Genomic DNA, 17070 nt, shown 5'->3' with positions numbered 1-17070 from the left:
CTACACTGCAACGCTGACTAAGCTGGAGGCTCAAACTAAGTGAGAGGACAACTTTTCTTCTGCAGCATGGTAATGCCAGGCCTCATACCAGTTTGAAGACCACTGAGCACACTGCCAGTCTTGGCTGGACTGTCCTACCACAACTCCATGTAGTTTGGATGTGGTGCCTCCTGACTTCCATCTGTTTGGGTTAATGAAAGCTGGACTGTGTGGGCAACATTTTCCTAACAGTGACACTGTCACAGCAGCTGTGGAACAGTGGGTTGCTTCCGCTAGTGCAGGTCTTTATGAACACAGTAGGCAAGCTCTTGTTCATTGCTGGCAGGAATGCATTGCTAATGGTGGTGACTATGTTGGAAAATTGTGATTAGTAGCTGAGATATGTATCTATCAAATAGTGTTATCGTGCTCTTTGAATCTATTGTAGTTATCATGGAAATAAATAGGAGGCATTACTTTCAGTGTGACCTATGTAATTTCGGTGGTTAATGTTCATTTGTGATGTTGTTTACTTCTTAGGAAAATTTTTATGTGTTTAATGTGTTAGTATCCCTCTGTTTGGAATGGCAAATGAGGTTTTATCATGGGTCTTGTGAAACTTCAAAGTACAGCATGGAGCCAATTCCTGACTTCTGCCTCCAGAACGGAGTGGTGTCAGGAGCTGCTACAACCCTCCTGTTGCTACCTTCTGCCTGCTGAGCAGGCAGTCTGTAGGTGCCGCTTGCATTTGCAGCTCTGTTAGATCTAGAGCCACAAATTTCAAGCTTCTTTTGTTCAAGAGCAGCCTTGGGGAAAGAGATTTATTGGTAGGCCTTTTCAGACATCTTGAGTGTGGATCATTGAGAGTCTCAAAGGTCTACACCGGAGAAGGAACTTCTCAGCAAAGAACTTGACTTGATACCATTCTTAGAGAGAGTGCCAATAGAAATTAATAGTAAAATTAGAGGTGGCTCATAGCTGCATATTGCTCAGGAATATTAATTCTGTTATCACTGAATAATAATAAATTATTGTGGTAGCTCTGTGCATTTAAGAACACAAACAATTATAAATTTTATTTTTGAAGTGTTGCTTGTTCTGAAACATTTTAAGCTGTTGTTTGTACCTGTCCAGTATAGGCAGAAATAAAGTGATGAAAATAAAGGCTGTGGTAGCTGAATTTTAAAGAAAGGGGAAAAAAAAGAGAAAAAAAATGAACAAAAAACCACAACAACCTCAAATGTATATTATTCTTTCTCTAAGTTCTAATAGCAATTCAATGACATATTAGCTTGATATAGTTTTGGATGGGTAGTTTTGTTTTTTTGTGTTTTTTTTTTTTAAATATATGCTTTGTGGGGGATATTTAATAAATAGCTTTTCTTTTTGCTGCTTGTCAGGCATTTGGACTGTAAACAAAAAGTCCATATTTTCCAAATGCACTGTAGAAACAGCTCTGAATCTGGTTTTATTATTGCCCACCATGTGACTCAAATTAATCTCTGCAGTCGTTCATGAAAACATCCAGGAAAAGCTTTAGTGTTTCCTTTTTGTGTTAAGAAAGAAAAAGGTATAAGTTCATCATTTTAGTAAAGAATTTTACAGAAATTAAACAGATAATTAAAAAAAAAAACAAGCATAATCCCAAAACAATGATAACAACTTTTCTGTTTTATTAAAAATTTAGTCTGAGAAGGCAATTACATCCTTTTTGCTAGCAGAAAGCCCATATAAGAGTTCCATCTTAGTAGTCCACTGCTAAGTTCATACTTGATTATTTGCATAACATATGCATGATTTTATGAATGCTGTTCTAACAATTGCACCATTTCTGCAGTCCACTGTATTGGAAATTTGCTGCCAAATTGTCTAGGGAAGCTTCACTGCCTTTGTATCATCTTACGTCAATAGAAGATGGGGACTTTCTTTTGTTGAATTAATTGTCTGAGAATTTAACATGCAAGCCACATTCCTTTATAGAGTCATTTTATGTTCCCCTATGGAAACAACAACAACAACAAAGCCCAACAGGAGTATTTTTCCCAAGCTGTTTAGCTTCCAAACAGAGACCACAGGTTGATACTATTTTTTGTTTTCCTTTCAAAACATAACACTGAATAATAATGAAAGAGCATACAAAAATCTGCGTTTAACATAATATTGATATGCCACTTACATTTCAGGGTAATTACAGTAATTTGGTTGTTACTCTATATGGTGTCACGAATTAGCAGCTAGAAAACATGATGATGTGGGAATGATTCAAGGGCTTTTCATCAGGCTTCATGTTGAACTGCCTTCTGAATCCTGCTGACTGTTACCTCTGCTAACAGCCCAGCAATCACAGAATTATTTTATTTTTTTAGTTCGTTTTCCCTACTTCGTTTAGTGCAACTATAGTTAATGTTCTTCACAGTCACTTGTGTACAGCATACACGTAAACAGTGATGTAGCTATATTTGACAGTAGTGGATGGTGGAGCCATAAAGGGATTTCATTATAATGTAAAGTCAGAAACAACATATCAATATTTACATGACAACAAGAAGCTTGTATTAATTAACTTCTGACACCTGCAAGGCTGTTTATAATGAGAAATGTAGCTGGGTTAATCAAGATGACATTTGATCATTTCTGTGCAGTCTCACATCTGTGGTACCCCTGGAGAAACCTTGATTTCTAACCCCCGTGTTTCCTTCTGCCCTGCAAATTGTGTCTGTGTTCTTTTCTACTCACAGAGAAAGAGATTTTCAGATAGCAGATTTTTAAAAAGGCTCAGAGCTTAATTACTTTAAACCTTTGAATTTAAACCTCATTACTGTATGTAGAAAAATACTTATGACAATGAATACGGCTTAGATGGATTTCTCATGGTAAAGCTCAGAGAGCAGAGTGAAGAATTCTATTGTGCTCTGACTTTGATGGTTTTTCTCCTCCTACAGCTCAAAAACTTTGTCTTTCCTGTGTTACCAAAGCTTTCAAATGCAGGGTTGTGCTGACCTAATCTGTTTTATACAGCCACAATACCTAAACCTGAAGAGTTTATTAGTTAAGAGTTGTTTTCTGGCTTAATTTTAAAGAGACTGTGTCTGTAAAATTAGAGAGGTGACAAATTAAGGAATGGCAAAACTATTGAAGACAGATTTTCAGGGGCTTAGATACAGCAGCTGACATTTAGCTTTAGTAATTTTGGTGGTTATTTGGTGTAATATGTACGCTTCAGTAGTACTTGAGTGTTTCTTTCCCAGGTTGATGACTAGAATAATTTTGGTCCATAAAATTATTTTTAGATGTGGCTTATATGAGAGGAGATCAGGACATCTCTGGTTCTGAGCACCCTCGCTTTGCACTGACTTTAAATAATAGGATACATCACCATGCAGATTTAGGAACTGATTTCACAAAAATACTTCATGTATACTGGAATGGTGATTGCCTACTGTCTAACAAGTATCAAGATGTTATGAAAGTTAGTGATCTGCTCTCTAGCATTGTTGCCAGATGTCAGTAGCATTCTGTAGAGTGGTTAAGTAATTGAAATACAACATAATGCATCTTCTATGTTCCAAATTGGTCTGGGGTATTTTTGTTGTGGTTTCTTACATTTTAATTATCCACTTTGTATTCGCCTCCAGCCAAGGGATAGAAAGGTAAAAAACATATTTGGATGTTTAGATAAGCTCCCTAACACATAGATGTTTGCTTTAATTGGCAAACAAAGTACTTGATCAGAAATGCTGTGAACATATAGACACATATATTGCATCATATTAGTTTATATTGGCTGTTTATCACTCAGATTGATGTCAACAAACATGCTGAGGGTGATCTTCTTCACACTGATGAGCACCAGGTCTGGTAATGCTTCATCTCTGGTTGCTCTGTCCAGTACCTGAACCAGGAAGATATTCTCAGTGGACTCCAGGACTCCCTGATCTATCATGTGGATTTAAGACCTGGTTTCTGTTAATTTGATTGTCAATTGCCTTTCCTTCCCATGGAGCCCTTTTATTCCTTCTTTATGCTGTCAACATCTAAAAGCCTACCAAGGCTGTGGTCATTGCTACTGTGGGCATTGGATGTGCAGTTCAATGTAAGTCTGATTTTTGGCTGAAAAATCACACACACAAAAACTGCACTTGGCAATTTGCTGGCAAAGTGCTTTGAAGCAGTTACTTCAGCATACAGGAAAAGCAGCAGAGGAGAGCATTTCTTAGATGAGCATTTTTTTAGACAAGGCAAAAATTGGCAAACTGTGAAAGACAGATCAAATGGTAAACACAGATTATAAGAAATGAAACAGGAGTTAGAGAGCTAGTTAAATCTAACAAATGAGAACGGAATTGTAATCCCTAATTCTTATCTCTATTTGCTCCCTTAAGTAAGGGTTCTGGCTTGCCTAGGTTTTATTCTGATAGGAGAAATGAGGATCGAGCACCCTTGCTCATTCTTACAGTCATCAGAAAACAAGGTAGCAAGAGACGTAGCTTTAAAGATACTAGTCAATACACTAGTCACTTGCTTTTTTCTCTTCAGATAGAATCACAATTTATTACATATAATATAAGAGTTAGGAGTTGCTTCCAAACTGTGTCTTATTCAATATGTATCTTAAAACCAATTATCTGATTTTTTCTTTGAGATCAAATTGTCTAATAAAGTTCTAGCCAAGTAAGTACAGGAGAGTCTGTTTTAAACATGGTTTATTACAATTAAATGAAATCAACCTTTCCACAGAAGCAATTTGGCACACCTAGTTATCGCTACGATTCCAGAGGTTAAGCTTGCATTTTTTTGCCTGATTGGTTTATTCTTTTACATTATTCAGATGAAGATAAAAGCAATCAAAAAAGTCAGGAAGCAGAAACCGTTTCATCTCAAAACTTGGATGACATTAGTGATGAAGATGCAGCTGTGCAGGTAATACACAGCAGTGCTGGTGATTTTAAAGCCAATGTGAAGCAGGGGTGGAGGCTGTTGTGACAAGCAGCATTTCCTATTTCTGCTCCTGCACTGTCCACTGCAGGCACCCACACCCACATGCACAGATCAGAATTGCTTTAGCTAGGGCCTGTGTGGAAGTAGTAGTTATGATTAACCAGAGGAGTTTTCCCATCTGGTTCCACTTGAACAGTGGGCAGCACGGGAATTGGAACAAGTGACACTGAGGGAGAAAAGGAATGGAGCCTGACCTCACCTGAGTTTATGGGGGTTCGTGGCTTCAAGGGGCTCCTGATGAAGTTGTGAAGAGAGCATTTCTATAACTGGATGGGAGTCTGCTTACATAGAGAGGTGTGCAAGTATTGAGATTTTGACTTCACTGTGTTACCAGGCTTCAAATCCCTTACTGACAGAAAGCTATCAAAGCTGTTAAAAGTAACAGTATAGCTTTTCTCCCATAATTTGTGGAACTTACAGGGCCTTTGTTCCGTTTATCTTCTGTTGTTTCTGATTATGAAGCTCAACTTGATAAAAGAGCATTAATATGAAATGTATTGATGCAATATAAATCAGTATAGATATGCGGTATAGATAACGTAACGTTTCAATGTTCACGTAATTTTAGTGTGCATCAGAGACATTTATTGCCTCACAAAGGAATTCTAACAATAACTATTCATTTATGAATATTTTGCTCTTCAGCACCAATTTATATGTTTTTAAAGACCATTTTATTTTTGTCTAGTGTTTCAGAAACAGCATGTTAAAAATGCCTGCTCAAACTTTTGTGTTTGTTGAAGTGACAGGTAAAATTCTGCTTAGAGTGCTATAAAATAGGAATGATGCAAGACCTTAATTTAAAAGAAAAAAGAAAATATTTTCTGGAATGTTTTATGTGATCACTACTTTTATTATTGCAGAAAGATGGAGTGATCACTATTTCCCATACTAAACTGCCATTAGATGATGTCATACACGCAGATTTTCATGCCTCAGCAACATCCCTCCTTGAGGTTGAAGAAAAAGATACTTTTCATCCAGTTTATAGAGGAGCTTCAAATGCTTTCTGTATTCGTCTATTTTGTATCAATGAGAAGTATGAAACTAGGTAAGTATGGATGAATAGTTACTGCTTTCCTAATCTTAGTAACAACTTTTAATGTAATAGTTTTCAGTCAAATCTGAAAGTGATAGCAGCTGCCACAGCTAGGTTAGATTTTTCTCGCCTTTTATTTTTCCCCCATTTTTTTTCTTTTACTTTCACTGAAAACTCAACTGAAACTTTCAGCCTCCAGCTACAACTTCCTATATCTGATAGGATTATGAAGAAAAGAAGTTTTGGCGCAGGAATGGTGGTTGAAGATATTGAAGAGCAGTGCTGACTCCTGAGGGATACCCATCGTCACTGATCTCTGTCCGGACATTGAGGCATTGACCACCACTCTCTGGGTACAATCTTGCAACCAGTTCCTCATCCATCACACAGTTCACCTGTCAAGTCTGTTTCTTTATAGTCTATAGTCTATATCACCTGCCCTTGATGAAGCCATGCAGGTTGTCTTGTATCCTCTCCCTCTCTTCTGTGTGCCTTAGCATAGCTTCCAGGAAGATCTGTTCCATGATCTTCCTCAGCACAGAGGTGAGGCTGCCATGTCTGTAGTTGCCTGCATCATCCTTCCTACCCTTTTTAAAAATAGGTGCGACAATGCCTCATCCTTCCTACTCTTCTTAAAACCAGGTGTGAGAATGCCTTTTTTCCAGTCACTAGGGACTTCACCTTACTGCAGTGACTTTTTGAATATCATGGAGAATAGCTTGGCAACTAAATCAGCCAATTCCCTCAGGACTTTGGGATGCATCTCATGAAGACCAATAGACTTATGGATGTTCGTGTTCCTCGGGTGCTTGCAAACCTTACTGTGGGAGGGGCTCATCTTTTCCAACCCATCAGCTTGAGGAGTGTGTGAAGAACTGTTGCCAGTGAAGACTGAGGCAAAAATGTTGAGTACCTTAGCCTTCTCCTTCTCTGTAGTTATCAGCTTGCTTATATTGCTCACAAGAGAGAGGGTGCGCCTTCTTGGACTTTCCTTTTCTAGTTGATATACCTGTCAATGCCTTTCTTGATCTTCTTTGTACTCTTTGCCAAGTCCACTTGTAGCTGGGCATTGGCCTTCCTGACTCCATCCCTACAGAGCCTAGCAGCATCCCTATCCTCTTCCCAGGGTACCTGTCCCTGTTTCCACTGCCTGTGCATTTTCTTCATGCTCTCCAGTTTGACCAGGAGGTCCCAGTTCAATCATGCCAGTCTCTTGCCTTCCTTTCCTGACTTTCTACACCTGGGATGGAGAGCTCTTGTGCCCTAAGGAAAGCTTCCTTAAAGATCTGCAAGCTCTGCTCTGTTCCCTTGTCCTTGAGGACAGATTCGCAGAGGTTTTGTTGATCAACTCCCTGAAGAGCTGGAATTTGATTTTCCTAAAATGTAACATCCTGATTTTACTTTTTGTCTGTCCCATATCCCTAAGGAGTGTGAACTCCACCATTGCATGGTTGCTACAGCCCAGGCAGCCTCCAATTCTGATGTCACCAATCAATCATGGTGCAGGAAGTCTGTTCAAGAATTGTTTATTTATGGACAATCTAATAAAAAAAAATTGATGCAGAATAATTGCAGAGTAAAAAAACTTTTAAAAGTAATTTTGAGGTGAGGGACTTACTCTGAAATGATCTACTACGCTGAAATAGCAAAACAAAACAGTGATCTACTGTAACTATGTTGGGAAGTAATCTCTGTAGGCTAGTTGAGTACTCTGCTCATAGCATCCTTCTTAGGATAAGGATCTGTCATTTCTTTGTCTGCGTTTGACATTCTACCTACTGTAAGAACCACTGTTGTTTCTGTTCAGGATATGTTCATTATGATTATCACTGAACACTGCAGTCCCTTTCTTCTTTCCCTGGAGACATCTTGGATTCCAAGATGAATATCTTCAAGAAGATAGCATTACTTTCTGTAGTCTTCCCCTAAGATTAACAGTCATGCAGGGTCTTCTCCTCAGAGCTGAGGATCTTGTAGATCTTGGTATTTTCAAATATTTTCCATGTATGTTTCCTTAGCTTGCACTATCTTGATCCACCTGTTTGTAAAAGAATCTGACCACTAGAAAAGCAAATATGTCTAAGAGGATGACATGAAGTAATCCTGACTGTATCTCAGAATCTTGTCATGAAGGAGTTACTGCAGACTCTACATAGCATGGATCCAGAAGTAGCAATTTGGTTGTAATGTAGGTACAATTGTATCTTAGCCCTTGAGGGAAGTATACTGCTGAGGAATTCATGTTATCCAGTAAAGTTGCTAAATGTTTCCATCTCTTACATCTAGGGCTATTATGTGGCTTGCTAGTACATATAAAGTGAATCCTGAAGGAACTGAACTGCTAGTTTCTACCTACAGATATTTGATACCTTTTTAACCCCTTGAAGATTCTTATGCCTCCATTCTGGAGTTCCATGGTGCCAAGAAGTTGCTGGATACCAGAGAACAGAAAGATACATTGCTTTAGTGTTCTCCTTTCCTCTCCTTAACTCTTTGCTTAACTAGTCATAATTATGTATTATAAGTATGTTGGCTGCTCCAAAAGTAATGTCCAGTATTTACTTCCATGGAAACTGCAACACATACAAAGGGCACTATAACACTGTTTGATAAAGCAAATTCTCAGCTACAAAGCACTGTTTTTCATCATAGTCACCACCATTAGCTGTGCATTTTTACCAGCAATGAATAAGATCCTGCATGCTGCACTCACCAAAATCTGCACGAGCAGAGGTGACAGCTGTGCATGGCTGTCTGGAATGTGGCTTGTCTTTCACATCGCTGTCACCACTCCAGAGACACACCACCTCACTGTGCTCATATCCACTGGTTGCTCTCCACAAACGTTCAGTAAGTGTCAATGTGCATGCAGTTTTTTCCATATCAAGGAATTCAGTGACACACCTTGGCTTCATACACACTTCCATGTCAGACGCCATTTTGTCAGACTGCCCCTTGGCTGCCACCTGTCACACAGCAAAAAAAAATGTAATGAAATGTTAATAGGAAGGTTCAGTCTCTACTGCCATACCACCAACATCCACCTCTGATGTCATGGATCAACATAATAAAGTGGAGGCATTACTTCTGGAGCATCCCTCATGTAATACCCCAATCAAATCAGTATTTATACATTTTTAGTTTTCAAATTGTTCACTCAATCACAAATATTTTAATTAAAAATTATTTCTCCTTCCATCCATCAATAGTGTTACTATAGAAATTAAAGAGAACTTAGTTTAATTACAGGTCTGATGGGGAGAGGTTTTATCAGTATTTTTAGGTAACAGATATCCATATGGAATATCTTCAGAAGTCACATTTTGTATTATGGAATAATATTTCATAAATCTTCATTATAACTTGTTTTAATTTAATTATAATTTGATAGGTTTAGAGCTCTTTGGTTTCCTTACACATAGGAGAATCAGGATTCATTTGGTAGATTTCTTATATCTTTTTAAACTCAAATGTCACATTTCACTGTCGCCATGTAACAGAGAGTGGAAGTGCTCTAAACCAGTAGGTGAGAAGTGGAAAGGAATAAAATATTTCTTACATTTATGAGGAAGTAAATGTTGAAATATTTAGGATCTGCTTGTTACACGCTTTATCTAACCATGTTTGCTCTTGGTTACAGATCACTGGACTTTTTGCATTATGTTTTCAAACTTTTTCCAGTACGTATACCTTAAAGTTTTAATGTTTGCATGTGTGTTTGTGCTTGGAGGGACAATAATGCAGCTGTCAGCTAGAGTATTTAGGTAGAATGCCTGAGTAAGTCAGTGACTCACAGGAGTACACTATGGCTCGCTGTCCTGCGCTGAGTTACCCTAAGGACTCTGTCTTCTCTTCTTGGCTGCTTTTGGGCTTTATGCATTGTGTGCATAAACTGTTTATGTTTTGTAGGCATGTTTCATAGGGGTTTATTTTTGTTTTTTTGAGATGCAAGTTTAGAGAGCAAATGTTTCACACTTCTGTAATATAATGTATAGATCAAGAGAGTACCTAAATGAAAAGTCATTTCAAGGAAACTACATTACAGAAGGTGGAGTTAAATTCTAGGAAACAGCACTATTAATGAAATCTGTAGTATTTGCCTATACCCTAAACCAGGGATGTTTATGTTAAAGCTAATGTGAGGCAAAGAAGATTGTGAATTTACAGTGCAGTAGCTATTTCGCATTAACTCTGTGTAATCAATCTGTATCTGGGGCAACAAAGTATATTGTCTAAGGCGTCCTTAATGCACGCTGTAGTATTGTTAATGCCCACTAAAAATTAATGCATGGTAGCATCCTTTTGAGACAGCTTACCACTGATGCAGAAGTGGCTCTTGCTATGGGCATATTGAAAACTGCTTCTCACTTTCCAAGAAAGTTCCCATTGTAAGTGAACACAGAAAATATTTCAAATCTCATAGTAATTTATCCATCCAACATTATACCTGCCATCTGTAGTTTCTTGAAACAAAATGTCACAATAAAATCACCAGATGTAGTAAGAAAAATTAACCACAGGATGTCCTTAAATTGTCTGTAAATACAGTGTGTGTTCGTGATGCGTATGCACCCTGTAATATATACATACCAGAAATGCCAAATTCAGGACAAGTTGGACATCAAAGTATACGTTCAAACTTGCACTGCGTAAAACTGATAAATGCAAGGTCAATCTGTGCTTGCACTCTGACTGTTTGTTCAGAATTTTAGGGCATGCTGCTGTGGTTGATGGTCTTGCTTGTCTGCAAATGTGTGAAAGATCCCAGAGAGACATACATTGTCTTAAAATTCCAGTGCAACAGAATTACAGAGTAGAAAAAGAACCTCTCAAGGAAAACAGGTTAGCCCTGAAGGTGTGGGCATAGAAGTAATGTTTCTACTGAGGAAGAAAAGAAGAATGGAGAGGAGAAGGACCCTTAGGGAATGCCAGGATCTTAACTGATAAGACTTCACTACTGGAGCTAAAAGACTCGTTTCTGTAAGCTGAGTTAACGTTGGGCTCATCAGTTCCTTTGTGCTGCCTATGCATCAAGCCATGTAGGTAAAGCGACGTTTGGAGTGTACACACACTTTAAGCAAAGTATTAAGTTTATTTTCTTTTTATCCCCTGTAGTCAGAAGCTTTTGTGTAAAGCTGACATTGAGATCACTAAGAGTCTATATTCTCTGCATACGTTTTCAGGACAAAGACTTCTGTATCACCCTTGTGCCACATTGTGTACCAGAATTCTACCTGATCCAGAGTTTTGTTCGAGTTGCCCCTTCCTGTACTTCCCAGCTTGGTCATGAGCTTTACTTGTTCCACTGTGCAGGATTGCTCAAGTGAGTCATGTGCATCACGACAACAAATGAAGTACTCTGAATTACTTTTATGGAATATACTTGCATCATCCAGCCTAGCACCAGATGCCTATTCCTGTTTGCTCTAATAAGAGTGCGTGGTACCGTGCAGTGTCTTGCGTAAATGGTAGCCTAAGCCCCAAAACAATGTAGCTGAATACAGTTATTGGAACAATTAGTCTTTAGCAACGTTACTGCAACTGTCTCACTTCTTGTTGTGGAGTGAATTGTAAGCCTACTGCGATGTATCTCCACATCCACGTAGCAGGATAATCGACAGCGTAGAAATACTACTATAGTGTTAGTAAAATAAATTAATTAGTGACATAACTTCTAATTAAACAAAAAGTGAGGTAATTAAAAATGTAAAAGCAAGTGGTCTTCTGACTGCCAGCATTTCTGTAGTTGACTTTATAGAAGAAAAAAAAAAAAACAATAAGGATTCATTTAAAATTTGTATCTATCTGTGTATCTTACCCAAGTTACTCACTGTAGAACAAGGCCAACAGAGAAATGCAGCACACCATTTTACCCTTTGGACTTGGATTAGCTTGAATAACATTAATATTTGAAAGCCAGGTGTAGATTTAGTTCTTGGAAGCATGACATAGTTCTCTTGCAAGAGAGATCTGCAGTAATGCATATCTGGAATACACACATACAGCAGTAACCTCATTGTTGAGTATCTGTTTTACCTAAGTTATCTCTAATTTTTTTTTTTTTTTTTTTTTGGTGTTGAATTGCGTATTTCATTTCTTTCAAATTCTGTGGTACTCTGTATGTTTCTACAGACTGAAATACTGGCAAACTGGGATAAAGAACCTCTCTTGTTATGATTCTTGTTACATTGCATGTAAGTTTTCCAATGCTTTGTTTGAATGACAAGCTGGCCCAAACACCAATCTTAAATTTTTGGCAGAGTTGGAGATTTTCCCTTTTGTTTCTTTTTAATGTAGCTAAATACTACTTGATTTCGGAGAAATACTTCCGTTTTAATTGCATACTTAATCACCATTGATGGTATACAAATAGCTTGTGCAGGAACTGGCCAGCTACTTTTGGACCTATGCAGAAGCTTTTTACCATGGGATGGAATTGAGCTTCTGTGTATTATGTAAGAATCCAGCTGGCCAAAGATAAAGCCACTGGAGTAATTCCTGTTAATCTCAGTCACAGCTGTTCGGTAATACAGCAGTAGGATTGGTAGTCATGAGTCCTTTTGTGATTTTGATAAAAATTAAACTTGTTATCAAGGTTTTTAAAAGACTTTAACATTCTGATTGAATTGTCCGTATTCCAAGCAGTACCCCAGCCTTTCTGTGGCAACAAAATAGGTTTATTAGTTGCATTTTCTAGACCCTTTGCAGCTGTGCTGGAAAGGAGGAAAAAAATAGCCTTCAGAAAAGATGTATAAGAAACCAGGTGAAGCTTTTTAAAAATTTCTATGCACAACTCAGTGCACAACGGCAGATAACTTGCTTAGAAAAAGATATGAAAAAGTAAAAGATCAATATATTGTACTTGCACCAAGAGCTTTCAGAAGGCATATGAGTGAAAAGGACATCACATAAAATGGATTAAAAGGAAAACAGGGGTAAGAAGGTGGGAATCTGAAGACATGAAAGGGCAAAATCAGAAGAGGTACAGGCACAAAATGAGATACTGATTAGCAAAGGTTGGAAAAGGAGTAAGAAAAAGTGTTAAGTACACAAAAAGCAAGAGTGCAGCAAATGGAAGTGTAGGTCTGCTACTTAACAGTGAAGGAGAAAAAATAACAGATGAGAAGGCATAGGCTGAACTGCTTAATGGGTACTTTCCTTCAATTTTCACTGAAAGGCATAATAATAATAACAGTGTTCTGGCTTCTGGGCAGTCAAAGGAACTGGGCATCTGAAGTGAGTTAATTCTTTGCTGGAAGTGAAAATGAACCCAGACTTTGGATAGTCCTTCCTACTCTTTCATACTCACAATGGATCTGGTTGTTTTAACTAACCATTTATTTATTTTAAAGTGTTTACATTATTCACATGCTCTGTTTTTTTTCTAACACTAGAAATATACTTCATTATTGGTCCAATTGCTTTCTCTTGGAGACCTGGGGAGAAAAACTCAAATTGGTGGGCATAATAGAGTGGCAGGAAGATAGATTGCTTATGGGTTGCAAAGTTAACTAGATCGTTGGTCTTGCTGGCCTTCATCCTCGTCACTTGTTTGATCTTGTAATTAACTGTCTGTGGAAATGTCTTAACAAGTGTGGAAACTGAGCCAAAGCTCACTTAGAAATTGAGGATTAGATTGCCGTTTGGATGCCAGATGCAGGGTTTCTTGTAGAGTTTAGTAATCAAATGTATATTTTTGAGCTCTCAGATAGTTGAGTCGAAAGTATTTGATGAGATTGAGCTGGAAAATTTCCCATAACATATCATATATTCCATAGTTATATATTATTTTGAAGTAACTGGCACTTATATTCATTAGAACCATGTTCCAGAGAATCAATTTCAATGTAACTTAGGCTGAAGAATTGCACAAGCTTAAATTTAAAGCAAGAAAATCAGGAATAGAAGTTGTACTACACAAACTACAGGTTTTTGTAAACTGTGGTTGAAAGATCTTAATTCTTGCAAATGAAGTCGGATTTAAGTTCCTTGGCAGCGCTCATAAGTCTTGATAGCACTTAAGCCTTGTTTAACCAAGAATGGTCAATGTCTTTCACAGACAACAAAATACTTCCTCAGCTGCTGTAGATGGTCACTGAAGTAATTTTTTTTTTTTTTTATAAGCATTGAGTGGGAGCATGTTTTCTAACCAACTGTATCAGCTAGTTACTTGCTGGTATCTTCCTGTCTTTAGCTAACATGCTGTTGGTTGCGTATATTGCACATTTTTATACCGTGTCACTGTAATGTGATTACTAATTGGCACTCTTACAATTAGCAGAAACACTTTATTCATGTAAATTTATGTTCATTCGTAACTCTTTGAAGAGTCAAGGTCTAACACAAATGTTAGTCATTCATTTTTTATTGGAGAAATTCTTGTGCAGCATTGATATTCTTGCCTTTCTTTGTTCCATATCTGGGAATGGCAGTTGGCACTGTGTATTTTTTTCTTTTTTTCCTCCTGTTTTGTTTCCTATTTCTTCTGTTTCTTTTCTTTCACTTTTCCTATGTGTATCAGTGCATAGTAATGGATTTTGTTTTTACAGATTGTTTGCTTCCTATCTCTACTTTTATTCTCATAGGCATGGGATTTTTGTGATTACAGGTATGGCAAGTCTTTGCTGTATGGTACTGGGCTGTAGATGCTTAAGCACTAAGTGTTTAGTAGCATTTAAAGCAGCAGTGTGTGATCTTCTCTGTTACTGACCAATGAAATATACATTTGGAACCACAGTCATATAGCAATCAGTTCCAGCTTCTAAAAGACATATTTGGTGCTTATGTAAGACACATCTTCGCATACACTGGAAGTGTAGTGTTTAATTTGTCATAAGGCAAACCTTTCTTTCTTTCTGTTTTTTTTTTTTTTAATAGGTCTTTTAATGTAAGAAGAGCAACAACCAATGATATACTTGGAGTCAAAACGCTCATTAAAACACTTAGCTTGAATGAAAGTATATTGAATGACTTAAATACATTTATTTTGGCTCGCAGGGATCCAGTGAGTATTTGCTGTAAATACATTTAGAATACGACAGATACACACTGATAAATACATGTAGAATTTATTATGTTTCTCTAAACTGGTGTATCTGTAATCAAGTGGTACCAACAGTTGGTATAAGCTGTATTCAGCTTGCCTTGATGGTTAATCCAATTTGTGGCCTATACCAATTAACCTTTTCATTGCAGACTCCTCAAATACAGAGACAGAAGCAGGCTGGATGCATTTTTTTTGGCCACCGACACCCTGATTTCCATTGTTTCTTTTCTTGCACATACATCTGATGGTGTAATTAACATGTACATGTGTTTTTTTTACATCATAGGAACTTCTTTCTCCTTCCTATAATGCAACCATGCCATCAAACAGTAGGAAACATGCATTTTTCATGATGGAACATGCTGCATAGACAAAATACTACTAGCATTACCAATCATACAATTACAGGGAAATCCATTTTATGCTACTATTGATGAAGACTATATAAATGTGTTAATTAATATTATTTCCTAAGATCTGACCTTAATCCAGGACTAAATTGGTGTCTGAGCATATAGCACTGCTATAGCAGGTGGATCCTAAATTAAGCTTTATTCCAGTATGGTTCCATCCATATATATATGTACTGCTGTGCGGTTATATTCTGTGTACTGTTTGAACATTATACCTTGAAGTAAGGGAGAAGAACTAAATACAAGTGGTGCATAAATATATACTGGGAAAATATCTTAACTGTGATTATGTGGTGAAATACACATTTATGGTAAAATATCAAGATCAGCAATACAATAGGAACTGTGCTTATGATGCTGTTGCCTTGCAGGATGGGACCCCAGTACAGGCGTTTGTAGCAGAAGTTTTGGATCAAATAGTTGGCATTTCTGTCGTTAGAGATGAAATGGTAAATTCTATTTATATTTTTCCCATTTATTGTATCTGTATTGTATGAAAATGATAACAATTCAGATGCTAACAGAACTCATCACCAAAGGCTTACCACTGTACAAATACCTAACAGAAAATACATGTAAAAACCACTGCTTCTGTAAGCTTGCTTTCTCTCTTTGCTGCGTAGACAGTATCACTTTTGTTCTCGTAGGCAATGGTTGACACACAGATGAAAAAAATCATCCTGATAGTTGCAAGAAGCTTCTTGATGGGTTCTGAAAGTTTGCCTCCTACATCCTTGTTTTGTTCTTTAGTACAAAGCCATTCTGCCTCTAGGTATTAGGACTATTAATTTTGCCCCCTGATTTCCAAAGTCTACGAGAGGTTTTGCTAAGAATTCTGTGAAGAGTAGCAGCTATCCTTTTATATTTACTTTCTTAACTTTTTTCCCCACCAGTGGCTTTTGTGTTATTATAAATTGAACTTAACTTCAAAGCATACAAACAAAAGTCATGCTCTAATGGAGAACCAAAAAAAGAAAATGTCGCACATTATTCTTGGAAAGTCATATTCTTTAATTCTTTGTTTTGCGGCCTTCTGCTATTGTTGAAAAGGCAGGTTTAAGATCTTTCAACAGCTGTAGTGCTTAGTTCTTAAACTAAGGAGTAGCTGCTCCTATTTACAAAAATAAGTCTTAATTTTACTGAGGGCCTTGAGTAAAAAAGATGCTGCAATTTCTTGAGTATATAAATGTGCAAAATTCTCAACTTATCACTTCAGTATGGGAAATCTCTTTGGAAGGCATTTCTTGCACAGTTCGTTTCTGTAAAGTTTTCCTTTCTTGGTTTAAGTTTTGTGAGAAGACAGTCTAGACTTCTCTGTCTTAACTCAGCAAAACAGAGGTGTTGTGTTTTTTTTTCATGAATGCCCATTAACCTGTATCAGATATTGTTGTGAAGGGGTCACATATGCATTCCATGTAAATAAAGGTGGGCAAATAGAAGAATAGATCTTGATACAATGGAAAGATTTTCAAGAAAAATGTGTTCAGTCAGTCTGCTTTAGTTGAGAATAACCCTCAGTGGCACTTCATTTCAGTGTTCTTACTTAACTCTGTAATTGCTAAAAAAGTACCTCATTGGCACTTGCTAAAATATCA

The 17070-nt window shown here is 37.3% G+C and overlaps 1 protein-coding gene across 9 annotated transcripts in view; it reads left to right on the top strand.

Moving 5' to 3' along the window:
* CFAP61 (cilia and flagella associated protein 61) overlaps window positions 1-17070 on the top strand; it is a 119966-nt gene that overhangs the window by 16116 nt on the left and 86780 nt on the right. For 7 of the 9 annotated variants that reach the window (XM_021392223.1, XM_021392222.1, XM_021392228.1 and 4 more), the window contains 6 exons: window positions 4808-4899; window positions 5841-6028; window positions 9657-9696; window positions 11200-11339; window positions 14894-15020; window positions 15847-15924. In XM_021392223.1, coding sequence (XP_021247898.1) covers window positions 4808-4899; window positions 5841-6028; window positions 9657-9696; window positions 11200-11339; window positions 14894-15020; window positions 15847-15924 — 665 coding nt within the window. The remainder of the gene's footprint in view (window positions 1-4807; window positions 4900-5840; window positions 6029-9656; window positions 9697-11199; window positions 11340-14893; window positions 15021-15846; window positions 15925-17070) is intronic. The other 2 variants (XM_021392227.1, XM_021392226.1) reach the window with 1 other exon arrangement.

This window comes from Numida meleagris, chromosome 3, assembly GCF_002078875.1.
Source record: "Numida meleagris isolate 19003 breed g44 Domestic line chromosome 3, NumMel1.0, whole genome shotgun sequence".
Taxonomy (NCBI): Eukaryota; Metazoa; Chordata; class Aves; order Galliformes; family Numididae; genus Numida; species Numida meleagris.
The sequence above is the reverse complement of the archived record's forward strand: the minus strand, read 5'-3'. Positions and strand labels throughout refer to the sequence as shown.